This window comes from Miniopterus natalensis, chromosome 2, assembly GCF_054644295.1.
Source record: "Miniopterus natalensis isolate mMinNat1 chromosome 2, mMinNat1.hap1, whole genome shotgun sequence".
Lineage (NCBI taxonomy): Eukaryota > Metazoa > Chordata > Mammalia > Chiroptera > Miniopteridae > Miniopterus > Miniopterus natalensis.
The window spans coordinates 96201335-96215742 of NC_142082.1; the positions used below are offsets into that span (position 1 = coordinate 96201335).

Below are 14408 nucleotides of genomic sequence, written 5' to 3' on the forward strand. Positions count from 1 at the left end.
ATATTGTAAGGTTGGTCAAATATAGAATTTGAGGTTGAAATAATTTCTTCAAAATTTTGAAGGTATTTCCTCTATTCTTGCTTCTAGTGTAGCTCCTGCTATGTTCAGTGCTATTCTTATTCCCAGTCCTTCACTATGAGATCTGTTTCCAAGACATTTTCAATATCATTTGTCTCCAGCATTCTGAAGTTTCATAATAATGTACTTTGGATCAGCCTTACTTTTTAATTATTGTGCTGGGTACACAGTGGCAGTCGATCTATAAACATGTCCTTCATTGAGTTCTGAGAAATTTTCTTGAAGTAGTTCTTTGATAATTTCTTCCCTCCTACTTTTCTCCCTTCGTTGTTGGTTTTTTTTTCTTTTAATCCTGATAGTTAGTATTTAGGCACTAGTTCCTCTCATTTTATTGTTTTTTCCTCCTATCTTCCATTTTGTTGTCTCTCCCATCCCCCCAGTTTCTAGTTCTTAATTTTACCTTTTAATCCCTAAAGTGAATTTGTGCCTATTGGCATAATATTTAATTTTCAAGAGACTTTTATTATTCCCTAAATGTTTTTCTTCTTTTTTTATGACATCTGGTTCTTGTTTCATAGATTCAGTATCTTCTCATCTTTCTGAAACTTGATTTATTTTAGTTTTTTCTGCTCCTTGCATTTTTTTATTTCCTATGAGAACCTCTTTTCTTGTTTGGGTCTCAGGTTGGATACTTTTCTCAACTGGTGATTATTAGCTCTTCTTTCCTCTTCAAGAGAGGGGTGCCAATGAGCTCTCTGTGAGGTGGGGCTTGTCAACTTGTAGAGTGGTAAGATGGGGATTTGATTTTTTTTTTTAAATATTTATTGATTTCAGAGAGAGGAAGGGAGAGGGAGAGAGAGCTAGAAACATCAGTGATGAGAGAGAGTCATTGCTTGGCTGCCTCCTGCATTCCTCTACCTAGGGATTGAACTCCGATCTCCTGGATCATAGGTCAGTGCTCAACTGCTGAGCCACACTGTCCAGGCAGGGATTTGATTTTTTTCATTAGGAGACCCTCAAATATCAGTGACTGTTCTGAGAGCTGAACTTAGTAAGGGTTTTCATTGCATTTCTGTTTTCAATATAGCATCTCATCTGCATTCTAGCTACTTCTGCCTGGTGATCTGGAGTCCAGGATATGTATGGTTCAGCCTCTCCAGAAAGTAAGCTCTCCTGTTCTTTTTGAACCCAGAGGAGGGAAGAACAATCACCTTGTTGCTCTGTATCTGAGGTCTTCATACAAAATTTTAACCATTCCTCCTGTTTTCAGCTCCTGCCTGCAGAGGAATCTGTTGCCTTCAGTTTCCTTAAATTATTTTGTTTCCGATTGGCTTCATAACAAGTTTGCTACATGAGTAATCTTGGCTAGGTTATGTAATTTCCCTTATACTTCAGTTTTGTCACCTGTAAAATGGAAATAAGTCTTAGGGTTGTTGTGAAGATTAAATGTTAATATATATAAAACACTAACACTGTGTGTTGGCACCACAGTAAGTGCCCTATGAATGTTTGCTATTTTTGTTAACTGTAATTATTCTTGAGACTCTTTGTTATTTACCATTTGTCCAACAAATTTTTACCTTCCAAAATTTTGGTAATTATCTACTGTCCTTTCCAGTTCTCTTTGTCCTTGTAGGGTTTTTGTTTAGGTAGCCTAGGTAAATAAGTATATATATATAATTTAATATGCTTTTATTGATTTCAGAGAGAGAAAGGGGGAGGGAGAAAGAGATAGAAACATCAATGATGAGAGCGTCATCATTGATCGGCTGCCTCCTGCAGGCCCCCTACAGAGGATCCAGCCCACAGCCCAGGCATGTGCCCTGACCAGGAATCAAACTTCAATCTCCTGGATCATAGCTCTATGCTCAACCACTGAGCCACTCCAGCCAGCAAATAAGTATATTTTAATCCATCATGTTTCAATTGAAGTTTGTTTTATTAATTTTCTAATACAGGCATACTTCAGAGATATTGCCAGTTCAGTTCCAGACCACCTTAATAAAGTAAATATCTCAGTAAAGCAAGTCACAAGAATATTTTGGTTTCCCAGTGCATATAAAAGCTGTGTTTACACTATACTGTAGTCCAGTGAGTTTCAATCTCTTTCATCTTATGGCACACATAAACTAATTACTAAAATTCTGCAGCACACCAAAAAAATAATTACATTTTTTGCTGATCTGACAGAAAAAAAATAGGTATAATTTTGATTTATTCGCACCAGACAGTTATTGTTGTATTGGCTCTTTTCATTTTTTTTTTTCTTCAATATAAGGGAAAAGAGGTCAGTACCACTGACTAAAAGTCAGGTATTGCATGTTTTAAAAATTCTTGCAGCACACTAGTGTGCCTCTTTGGGACTGTGGCACATGGTTGAAAATCACTGCTGTAGTCTGTTAAGTGTGCAATAACGTTATGTCTAAAAAACAATATACATATTAATTAACACTACTTTTATTGCTTAAAAATGCTGACCATCATCTGAGCCTTCAACATGTCTTTCTTGCTGGTGGAGGGTCTTGCCTTGACATTGATGGCTGCTGACTGATCAAGTGGTGGTTGCTGAAGGTTGAGGTGGATGTGACAATTTCTTAAAATAGGACAGCCATAAAGTTTGCCACATGGATTGACTCTTCCTTTCACAAAAAATTTCTCAAAAGATTACAGATCATCATAACATACATAATAAAAATGAAAAGTTTGAAATACTGTGAGAATTACCAAAATGTGACAGAGACCCAAAGTGAGCAAATGCTGTTGGAAAAAAGGCCCCAATAGACTTGCTTGTTGCAGGGTTGCCACCAACCTTCAGTTTGTAAAATAAACAATATCTCTGAAGTGTAATAAAGCATAGTGCAATGAAACAAGGTATGCCTGTAGTCATATTTACATATCATTAAAACTTATAGCAGTATGAACAGTTTTTTTAAAAACAGCTCTTTTGACATATAATTCACACACAATGCAATTCACCCACTGAAAGTGACAATTCCGTGGCTTTAGTTTAGTCACAGAGTTGTGCAGCCATCACCACAATGTTTTAGAGCATGTTCATCACCAGCCTGCTCGTCTGTTGGCAGCACCCATCCTCAGCTTTCAAACACCCACAGTTCTTTCTCAGCCTAAAAAGAAGAAAGGAAAAAAAAGCCTCCTTTAACCCTGCTGTGCACTCTCTGGCCATTGTACAGTAGGTTTCCCACTTTCCATCACTAAATCTTTTTTTTTTTTTAATTTTTTAAACTTTAAATTATAGTTTACATTTAATATTGTATTAATGTCACATGTACAGCACAGTGGTCAGACAGTCATACACTTCACATAGTAGTCCTCCCAATATTTCCAGCACCTACCTGGCACCGTACATAGTTATTATATTATTGACTGTATTCTCTATGCTGTACTTTACATCTCCATAACTATTTTATAACCACGAATTTATACCTCTTAATCCCTTCCCTTTTTTCACCCATTCCCCCAGCCTCCCTAATTGAGCGACCATCAGTTCTCTGTATCTAAGAGTCAGTTTCTTGAACAATTTTATTTAAGATACTATATTTTGAAAGTATTTTCGTACAGTTTTTCTGCGTATTCACTTTCTTATTTACCATCATGACACTTATTTAAAATTTATCTTTATGGTTGAAAGTATTACAGATATCCCTCCCCCCCCTGCCAAACCCCCCCATGGATCTCCATCCTGTATCCACCACCGAGGCCTTCTCCACACTATTCTCTGTGTCCAAGGGTTATGCATTTATGCATATAAGTTCTTTGATTGATCTCTCCCCACCCACTCACCAACCCCCATCTTCCCTCTGAGATATCTCAATCTGTTCCATGTTTTTATGTCTCTGGATCTATTTTGTTCATCAGTTTATTTTGTTCATTAGATTTCACATATAAATAAGATCGATCATGTGATACTTGTCTTTCTCTGACTGGCTTATTTTGCTTAGGAAAATGCACTACAGGTCCATCCATGCTGTCCCAAAGGGTAAAGGATCCTTCTTTTTTATAGTTGCATAGTATTCCAAGGTGTAAATGTACCAGCTCTTTTTTATCCACTCATCTGCTGGTGGACATGGGCTATTTCCAGATCTTAGCTATTGTAAATGGCACTGCTATGAACATAGGGGTGCATAAATTCTTTCTGATTGGTGCTTCTGACTTCTTAGGATATATCCCTAGAAGTGGGATCACTGGGTCAAATGGCAGTTCCATTTTTAATTTTTTAAGGAAACTCAACACTGTTTTCCATAGTGGCTGCACCAGTCTGCATTCCCACCAGCAGTGTACTAGGTTCCCTTTTCTCCACATCCTCGCCAGCACTTGTTGTTTGTTGATTTGTTGATAGTAGCCATTCTGACAGGTGTGAGGTGATATCTCATTGTTGTTTTAATTTGCATTTCTCTGATGATTAGTGACTTTGAGCATTTTTTCATGTCTTTTGACCATCTGTATGTCCTTTTGGAAAAGTGTCTATTTAGGTTCTTTGCCCATTTATAATTGGATTGTTTGTCTTCCTTTTGTTAAGTTGTACGAGTTCCTTATATATTTTGGATATTAACCCTTTATCAGATGTATCGTTGGCAAATATGTTCTCCCACACTGTGGGCTCCCTTTTTGTTTTGTTAATGGTTTCTTTTGCTGTACAGAAGCTTTTTATTTTGATGTAGTCACACATTTATTTTCTCTGTTGTTTCTCTGGCTTAGGAGACATATCAGCAAACGTAATGCTACAAGAGATGTCTGAGATTTTGCTGCCCATGGTTTCTTCTAGGATTTTTATGGTTTCACAACTTATATTTAAGTCTTTTATCAGTTTTGAGTTTATTCTTATGTATGGTGTAAGTGGGTGGTCTGGTTTCATTTTTTTGCATGTACCTGTCCAATTTTCCCAGCACCATTTATTGAAGAGACTGCCTTTACTCCATTGTATGTTCTTGCCTCCTTTGTCAAATATTAATTGAATGTAATAGCTTGGGTGTATTTCTGGGTTTTCTGTTCTGTTCCATTGACCTATATGCCTGTTCTTGTGCCAATACTAGGCTGTTTTGATTCCAGTGGCTTTGTAGTATAGCTTGATATCTGGTATTGTGATCCCTCCTACTTTGTTCTTCTTTCTCAAGTTTGCTGGGGCTATTTAGGGTCTTTCTTGTTTCTATATAAATTTTTGAGTATTTGTTCTAGATCTGTGAAACATGCTGTTGGTATTTTAATAAGAATTTCATTGAATTTTAGATTGCTTTAGGTAGTATGGACATTTTAATGATGTTAATTCTCCCAATTCATGAACATGGTATATTCTTCCACTTCTTTATATCTTCCTCTATGTCTTTTTGCAACATCCCGTAGTTTTCCAACTACAGGTCTTTTACCTCTCTTTGGTTCAGTTTATTACTAAGTATCTTAATTTATTTCTTACAGTGGTAAATGGGGTCGTTTTTTTTTGTTTGTTTCTCTTTCTAAGAGTTCAGTATTGGTGCATAAAAATGCCACTGATTTTTGGGTGTTAATTTTGTATCCTGCTACCTTGCCAAATTCATTTATTAAATCCAGTAGTTTTCTGGCGGAGTCTTTAGAAATTTCTATGTACAATATTATGTCATCTGCAAATAATGACAGTTTTATTTCCTCCTTTCCAATTTGGATGCCTTTTATGTTTTCTTCTTGTCTGATCGCTGTGGCTAAGACTTTCTGTACTTTGTTGAAAAAAAGTGGTGAAAGCAGGCATCCCCATCTTTTCTTAGGGAAAATGGTTTTAGCTTTTGCCCACTGAGTATGATCCTGGCTGTACGTTTGTCGTATATGGCATTTATTATGTTGAGGTGTGATCCCTCTATTCCCACATTGCTGAGAGTTTTTATCTAAAATCAGTGTTGGATTTTGTTGAATGCTTTTTCTGTGTCTGTTGATATGATCATGTGATTTTTGTCTTTCACTTTGTTTGTTTGATGTATCACATTTATTGATATGCGAGTATAGTACCAGCCTTGCATTCCTGGAATAAATCCCACTTGGTCATGATATATGATCTTTTTAATATATAGCTAGATCCAATTTGCTAGTATTTTGTCGAGGATTTCAGCATCTTTGTTCATCAGGGATATTGACTTGTAATTCTCTTCTTCATAGTGTCCTTATCTGTTTTTCAAATTAGGCTAATGCTGGCCTCATAAAAAGAGCTTCAAAGTGTTCCTTCCTCATGCATTTTTTGGAATAGTTTGAAGGAGGATAGGTGTTACTCTTTGAATGCTTGGTAAACTCTGCTGTGAAGCCATCCAGGCCAGGGCTTTTATGTGCTGGTAGTTCTTTGATTACTGCTTCAACTTCATCAATAGTTATTGGCCAATTCAGGTTTTCTGACTATTCCTGATTGAGTTTTGGAAGGTTGTATTTTTCTAGGAATTTCTCCTTTTCATCCAGGTTGTCCAGCATGGTAGCATATAGTTGTTCATTGTATATTCTTACAATCCTTTGTATTTCTGTGTTGTCAATTGTTACTTCACCTGTTTGGTTTCATACTCATTGTTTCTTCTTGAGTCTGGCTAAAGGTTCATCAATCTTGTTTATCTTTTCAAAGAACCACCTCTTGGTTTCATTGATCTTTTGTACTGCTTTTATAGTCTCTATGTCAGTTCCTTCCGCTCTGATCTTTATTATTTCCTTCCTTCTACTTACTCTGGGCTTTTCTTGTTGTTTTCTTCCTAAGTCTTCAAATTTTAAGGTTAGATAGGTTATTAAATGTTTCTCCTGTTTTTTTGAAGTAGGCCTGTAGTCTATGAACTTCCCTCTGAAGACTGCTATTTCTGTGTCCCATAGATTTGGGGTTGTTGTGTATTCACTTTCATTAGTTTCCAGGACATTTTAATTTCTTCCTGGTAACCCATTCATTGTTTACTAACGTGCTGTTTACCCTCCATGTGTTTGAATATTTTCGAGTGTTTTTATTGTTGTTGATTTCTAGTTTCATGCCATTTTGATCCAAAAAGATGCTTGATATGATTTCAGCCTTCTTCAACTTATAGAGACTTGTTTTTGTGTCCTAACATGTGGTCTAACGTGTGGTCCCGTGTGCACTTGAGAAGAATGTATATTCTGCAGCTTTATGGTGAAATGTTCTATAAATGTCAAATCCATGATCTAGTGTGTCATTTAGTGTCACTGTTTCCTCATTGATTTTTTGTCTGGAAGACCTATCCAGTGAAGTCAGTGGGGTGTTAAAATCCCCTAGTATGACTGTATTGCTGTCAATCTCTCCCTTAAAGTCCTGCAGGAGTTTTTTTAATATATTTTGGTGCTCCTATATTGTGTGCATTTTTGTTAGTGTTATATCCTCTTGTTGGATCTATCCCTTTAGTATTATGTATTGTCCTTTAATGTCTGTTGTTATGGCCTTCATTTTGAAGTCTGTTTTGTCAGATATGAGTATTGCTATATCAGGGGTTTTTTTAATATCTGTTTGAGTGGAAAATTTTTCCATCCCTTTACTCATACTATTTGAGTCTTTTTTTCTGAGGCGAGACTCTTGTGGACAGCATATATTTTGGTCTTGTTTTCTTATCCATTCACCTACTCTATGTGTTTTGATCTGATTATTTAATCCATTTACATTTAAGCTTATTATTGATAGGTACTTATTTATTAAATATTTTAATTATGTATGCCTATGTTTCCATATTTCTACTTATTACTGCCGTCCCTTTAACGTTTCTTACAATTCTGGTTTGGTGGTGATAAACTCCTTTAGCCCTTTTTTGTCTAGAAAGCTCTTTATTTCACCATCTATTTTCAATGATAGCCTTGATGGATACAGTAGTTCTTGATTTCAGATCCTTATTTTGCATTGCCTTGAATACTTCATGCCATTCCCTTCTGGACTGTAGAGTTTCTGATGAGAATTCAGCTGACAGCCTTATGGGAGCTCCTTTGTAGGTAACATACTTACTGCTTTTCTCTTGCTGACTTTAAGATTCTCTCTGTCTTGAATATTTGGCATTTTCATTATGATGTGTCTGTGTGTGGGCCTCTTTGAGTTCTTCTTGCTTGGGACTCTCTTTGCCTCCTGTGCTTGTGTGACTTTTTCCTTGACCGGGTTAGGGAAGTTTTCTGCCATTTCTTCAAACAGGTTGCTATCTAGTGGCACTCCTATAATGTGAATATTGTTATGTTTCGTGTTGTCCCACAGCTCCCTTAGACTGTCCTCTTGTTTTTAAGTGTTTTTTCTTTTTGGTTCTCTGATTGAGCGATTTTTCTACCGTCTTCTGATTCACTGATCTGCTTATGAGCTTTCCCCAATCTGCTGTTTATTCCTTCCAGTGTCTTCTTAATTTTCTTCATAGTTTCCATATCTTTTCTCATGCTGTTGAATATCCTTGGAACCAGTTTTCTCAACTCTATATCTGATAGATTGCTATGTCCATTTCATTTAGCCCTTATTCTGAAGAAATCTCTTGTTCTTTCATTTGGGGCATGTGTTTTTTGTCTCCCCATTTTGGCTGCCTGTGTGAGTTTGTATCTATGTATTAGGTGGATCTGCTAGGACTCCCAGTGTTTTTCGAGGGTCTCTAATACAGGCCAATATCAGACACTCTTTGTGACTGGCCTTGGGTACCCTCTTTGGAGCTATCAAGGATCCACAGCTTGTGGTTCCCTTTGCTGGGTCTGAATGAGTTTAGAAAGGACCAAGATGCACACTAATGTCTGCTTATTCAAGCCTAGAAGCAGATCAGGCGAAGACTCAAAGCACGCAATGATCTCCCTCTGCCTGCGCGCTTATTGTTATTCTCGGTCTCTTAATGAGCCACAGCCTGTAGACCATAGCAAGGCATAAACTCCACGATGGGTGGGGCAATTGCTCCTGCCCCCCCCCAAACACAAAAGCTGCCTGAATGATAAACACCTGCCTGAGAAACGTGTCCCTGCAGTATGGGGAATGACTCAGCACACGAATCCAGATGACTGCCCCCTGAGCTCTATTCCCTAGTCCAGTACTCATGGATTCTCCTCACACAGCTCTAGTCCACTCTGCCCTCCGTCCGATGGAGTCCCAAGGTAAGTGGCTGCAGTCAAAATTTTGTGCATTGGCCCTTTCAGAGTGTGGCTGCATTTCCAGCCATCTCTCCCTGTCAGACAGAACCCCTGCTGCTTTTCACAACCAGATGTTATGTGGGTACCTTTCTCAGTTCTGATTGTCTGGGCTGGGGAGTCCAGCTTGGGGTTTATACCCCCAGAGTTCTCAGTGAGATCCCCCTTACAGCTGAAATATCCTTTGGGAACTTCAGCTGCTGCCTGTGGGAGCCCTGCCAGCCATCTTGCCCCTCTGCACTTCCTACCAGTCTCTACGCGGTCTTCACTTTATGTCCTTGGTTCTGAGGATTCTCTCCAGCTAGTCTTCAGTTCATTATTCAGGATGGTTTTTCTATATTTTAGTTGTAATTCCAGTTTGATCCTGGGAGAGTGTCAGTGTAGCTTCCACTTATTCTGCTGCCATCTTGGAATCTTACACTAGTTTCCTCAGACTTTTTAAAGTGAATATATTTAAAGCAGTCCTAAAAGAATGAAAATGTTATTAAATCTGAAATAGAATTGAATATATATCTACCTAACTTATAAATCATTGTATTCCTTAATTTATCCAGATTTCTGCTAACAGTACCCGGCCTGCCTGTTGGTATGCGAAGCTTGGATTCTCTCCGGACCCTAGACCTTTTCCTCTCCCCTTGTCATCACTTTTCAGTGATGGAGGAAATGTTGGTTGTGTTGATGTAGTTATTCAAAGAGCATACCCTATACAGGTATAACATATTCTTAAAACTTATGCTGTATTTATACTTTCTTTTGAGACAGTTATTTTGAATGATTCCTCCTTACTGTGTGTGTATTTTTGTTTGATGCATTATTACAGTGGATGGAGAAGACATCCTCTGGATTATACGTATTTCGAAATGAAAGAGAAGAAGAAAAGGAAGCAGCAAAACACATGGAGGCCCAACAAAGGAAACTAGAAGCCTTATTCACTAAAATTCTAGCGGAATTTGAACAGCATGAAGGTAAAATGAGTTGTACATTACAAGTTTATTTATATGAAAACGGGTTTTTTTTTGTTTTTATATGTCTTTATTGTTGAAAGTATTGCAGATACCCTCTTTTTTTCCCCATTGACCCCTTCTACCCTACCCCAGACCTTCACAACACTATTGTCTGTGTCCTTCTGTTATGCATATATGCATATTAGTTCTTTGTTAATCTCTTCCCACCCCAACCCCCACCCCAGCCTTCCCTCTGAGATTCATCAGTCTGTTCCATCATTCTGTCTCTGGAAACCAAGTTTTTTAATTAGAAAAAACTTTTGGAGGCTTCTAATTTAAATTTTATCATTAGGTAAATTGTCTTTAAGTAATAGATTTCTTTTTTCTAATTCTGAATCAAATTTTTTGTTTTTCTAAAAATATTATTACATAAATATACAGAGAAGCATTGAACTGACCCCAAATTATTACATCTTTATTCAACATACTGAGCTTTTAGATACTTGTAATTGTCTTAAGCAATAATACATGACATACCCACAGCACAACTCCCTCTTAAGCTTCAGTACTCAAGCATTTATAGTACCTTTTTTGACATTAGAGAAAGAATAGCATCGAGGGAAAGAGCTATCAAATTATTTTCCCTAGATAAGTCCTATATGATATCACTTATATGTCAAGTATATAAAAGGTAAACTCGTAAAATAAAGAGAGTATAATGGTGATTACCAGGGGATAGGGTAGGAGGATAATACTGATGGTGTTTAAGGTACAGATTTGCAATAAGTAGTAAGTAAGCCAGAGATCTAGTGCACAGTATAGTGAATATAAAGAACACTATTGTACTACAGTTATGCAGTGTGATAAATATTTGTACAAAGGCAATCGTATTACTGTGTATAAATGTGTCCAAGTAACATGTACACCTTAAATTTACAGTGTTTCATGTCAAATACATTCAATTTAAAAAAAAAATCAAAAAATTATTTTCTCCTAAGCCATTGTCATTCTCTTTCTTCAGTGTCCTTATCTTTATTATATAACTTTTGTAGTTCTTGTTGTTGTAATTGTTAGACGTTACATTATTATACTTGGAACTAGAACTTGTTTTTCCTGTGGCATCAATTTTAATAGTAAAAATCATAGTGGTTTTTTTTTGCTTACAGGACATGAAATTTACATTTTTATCGTTTCATTGCTGAAAACTTAATGTTTGCTTTTCTTCATGATTTTCTATATTATTTAATTTCATGCTGTATATAAATCTCAGAAAAATTAGATTCAAAATTTGATTTGCTTAAACATACTGCTAGCTCATGCCATTTTCATAATTAAGCGAATTATGAAATTATAATTTACAAATTAATCAAGTAAACTCTTTGACAATTTTTTAAACCATGAATACAGTAGCTTCACATTTTCCTAGAAAACTTTTAACAGGTAAATGGTTTATTTTTTTAATCTCCTTTCTTTTTGTGCTTTTTGCTTGGTTGTCTTGTTTTCAGCGTTGTTAACTTTGTGGTTTAGCTAATTAGTTATGCTTTTCTTCCCCCCCTAGAAAATATACCAAAACAAGGTACACTGTCATATACACTAACCAGACAACAAGTCCGTGCTATGCAGGATGGTGCAGAGCTCTATGAAGCAGTAAGGACCGCACCAGACCCCAGTTACCTTGAGGTGAGAAAGGAAGAGGGCATACAGCAAACCTTAAGGTGAAAGGCCTGAGCACACTCTGGTCATCATGGGAAGCAGTGTGCTGAAATGCTATTTCTCAAAGGAAATGTTTGCATTTTCGGGGTCCACAGTGATGACCCAAACCACAGTGGTACATTTTTGATTCTGTACCAAATAGAAGATAGGAGCATTAAATAATTTCATATGTTAAATAAATGTGGCTTAAAATGCAGGCAAACCTTGTTTACTTTTAAGGTAAAACAAGTATCTTCAAAGCAGTATCTTAGTTTCCATGTTCTCAGCTCTTTCTCATATCCTACCTAGAGTCTATTTCATAATTGTCTACTTCAAGGGGACTTAAATGGACAAATGCAGAAGCACTAAACTGTGTCAGAAATACCATAGGTTTTATTTATTTATTTTTAAATCTATCTTTATTGATTTCAGAGAGAGGAAAGGAGAGGGAGAGAGAGAGAGATAGGGAGAGAGAGAGATAGAAACATCAATGATGAGAGAGTCATTGATTGGCTGCCTCCTGCAAGCCCCCCACTGGGGATTGAGCCCGCAACCCGGGCGTGTGCCCTGACCGGAAATCGAACCCAGATCAACTAGATCTTAGGTCAACACTCAACTGCTGAGCCACGCCAGGCAGGGCTACCATAGTCTTTAGAATCATGGCTCTGCCTTTTATTAGCCAAGCAAATTGGGCATAAAATAGCTGTAAAATAGGCATAAAATAAGTTGTTTTAGGATTAAATTAGATAATATATGTAAAAGTGTACTATAAAGTGTCTTATAAATGTTAGTTACTGTTGTTAGGGTATCATTTCGTATATTAAGGTAAGCTATCTCCTAAATTTTTAGATACCAGGGTATCTAACTAATGCAAGGATTAGTTTGCTAGGCAGGTAGGAAGTGAGCAATTTTAGGAAAACTGTTATTGTTTATTGATTAGTCTCATTTATTTGATGACAATAAATCTTATATATAGCCTTAAGTTTTTTAAATAACAGGATTACAAAATAAACAATATTCCACTAGGAGATTAAGCTGTGCTATTCTGAATAGAATTCCTTCATATTCCCAAATGGTACAATTCAAATTCTCCTGGTGAAAAGTGAGTCCAGTTTGAAAGCCTGTGGATGTACTTGCTACAAGTCTGTAAATTAAGACTTTATTTTGCTTTCCTGAAACATTATTTACGTCTATCACTTATATTATGACATATCTTGAAACTTATGCTTTCTCTGAGTCGTCATTAAGATAGTTTTAATTTCATCCACAAAATTTAATGAAATATTTATTAGTATGGTATCCTTTCATAGCATTTATTTATAAGGAAGAGGTAATGAGCAGAATGAGAGTTGGAGGACTAAGTTCTAGACCTGGTCCTGCCACTTTGTAGCTGGACAAGTGATTTATCTCTTAACCTTCTATCAAGAGAAAGCCTGAGAGGGGTTTATCTCTAAGATTCTGAGTTTATATGATTCTGAGGTTTCCCTCGGGTAAAGTAATTATTGTAATTCGTGGAGGGAAAAAATAGCCATCAATTTCTAAAATATCCTGTCAAAAGGATTTGTTTTTAGTGACAATGCTAATGTTGTGGGACTTTGGAAAGCACAGATTTCTTTTTAATTCTTATTTACATTTTTAGCCCTTTTCGGAGAGTTTGAGTGTTCCTTCCCCATACAGATCAGAAGATTAAGATTTGTAAGGCAGCAGCAGTCTAGTGCATTATGTGTCAGATTCCATTTCCTATTTTACTTTATTTTTTTGTTCATTCATTCATTCATTCACTCATTCATTCTTGTTACACTGGGTAAGATTCCCAAGAATTACAGACAGCAGTTTAGTGAAGTAATTGGAAAAGAAGTATGGAGGCAGCGGCAAGTGCTTGTGGCATGTGTCTGTTTTGTATTGTTTTTTAATTCATTTTTAGAGAGAGAGAGAAAAAAAAATATCTCAGTTTGTTGATCAACTTATTTATGCATTCATTGGTTGATTCTTGTACGTGTCCTGACCAGAGACTGAACCTGCAACTCTGGCTTATTGGGACAACACTCTAACCACCTGAGCTACCAGCCAGGGTTAGCACGTGTCTGTTTGCAGTTGTATCTACTACTGCTCAGAGAGTAGTGTAATTTTACTCTATGTAATTTTACACATAGAGTAAAATTACACTATGGGGGCTAAGAATGAGGATTCTTGAGCTAACCCTACCTATGTGCCTCTGCAGTTATTTATTCTCTCTGCACCTCATCATCTACAACATAGAAACAATAACAGTACCTACCTCATAGGATTATTACATGGATTAAATGAATTAACATATTTATCACACACAGATCCATTTCTCAAATAGAGTGAGTTTTCAACACGTTAACCATTTATAATGTCATCCATGTTGATGGATATGATTATTAGAGTACATTGGTAAGTAGGGGTTGTTTTGGCCCTAGGGAAATTTGTCACAAAGATTAGTAAACTGTTTAAGACACCAGAACATATTTGTTATGTGATAAGCTGAGTACATTAATCTCAATTTTTATATTGTCACACCCTTAAAGTGAACTCAACTCTGTTGTATTTTACCCCCATTTAAAAGAATTTATTTACAATAGATGAGGTATTTTGTTTTTGTTTTGTTTGCTTTTTATTCCAACCTTATCTTCCTCCATA

The 14408-nt window shown here is 36.5% G+C and overlaps 1 protein-coding gene across 2 annotated transcripts in view; it reads left to right on the forward strand.

Moving 5' to 3' along the window:
* BRCA2 (BRCA2 DNA repair associated) overlaps nucleotides 1-14408 on the forward strand; it is an 80302-nt gene that overhangs the window by 44699 nt on the left and 21195 nt on the right. For both annotated transcript variants that reach the window (XM_087814416.1, XM_087814417.1), the window contains 3 exons: nucleotides 9663-9818; nucleotides 9929-10073; nucleotides 11611-11732. In XM_087814416.1, the coding sequence (XP_087670542.1) occupies nucleotides 9663-9818; nucleotides 9929-10073; nucleotides 11611-11732 (423 nt within the window). The remainder of the gene's footprint in view (nucleotides 1-9662; nucleotides 9819-9928; nucleotides 10074-11610; nucleotides 11733-14408) is intronic.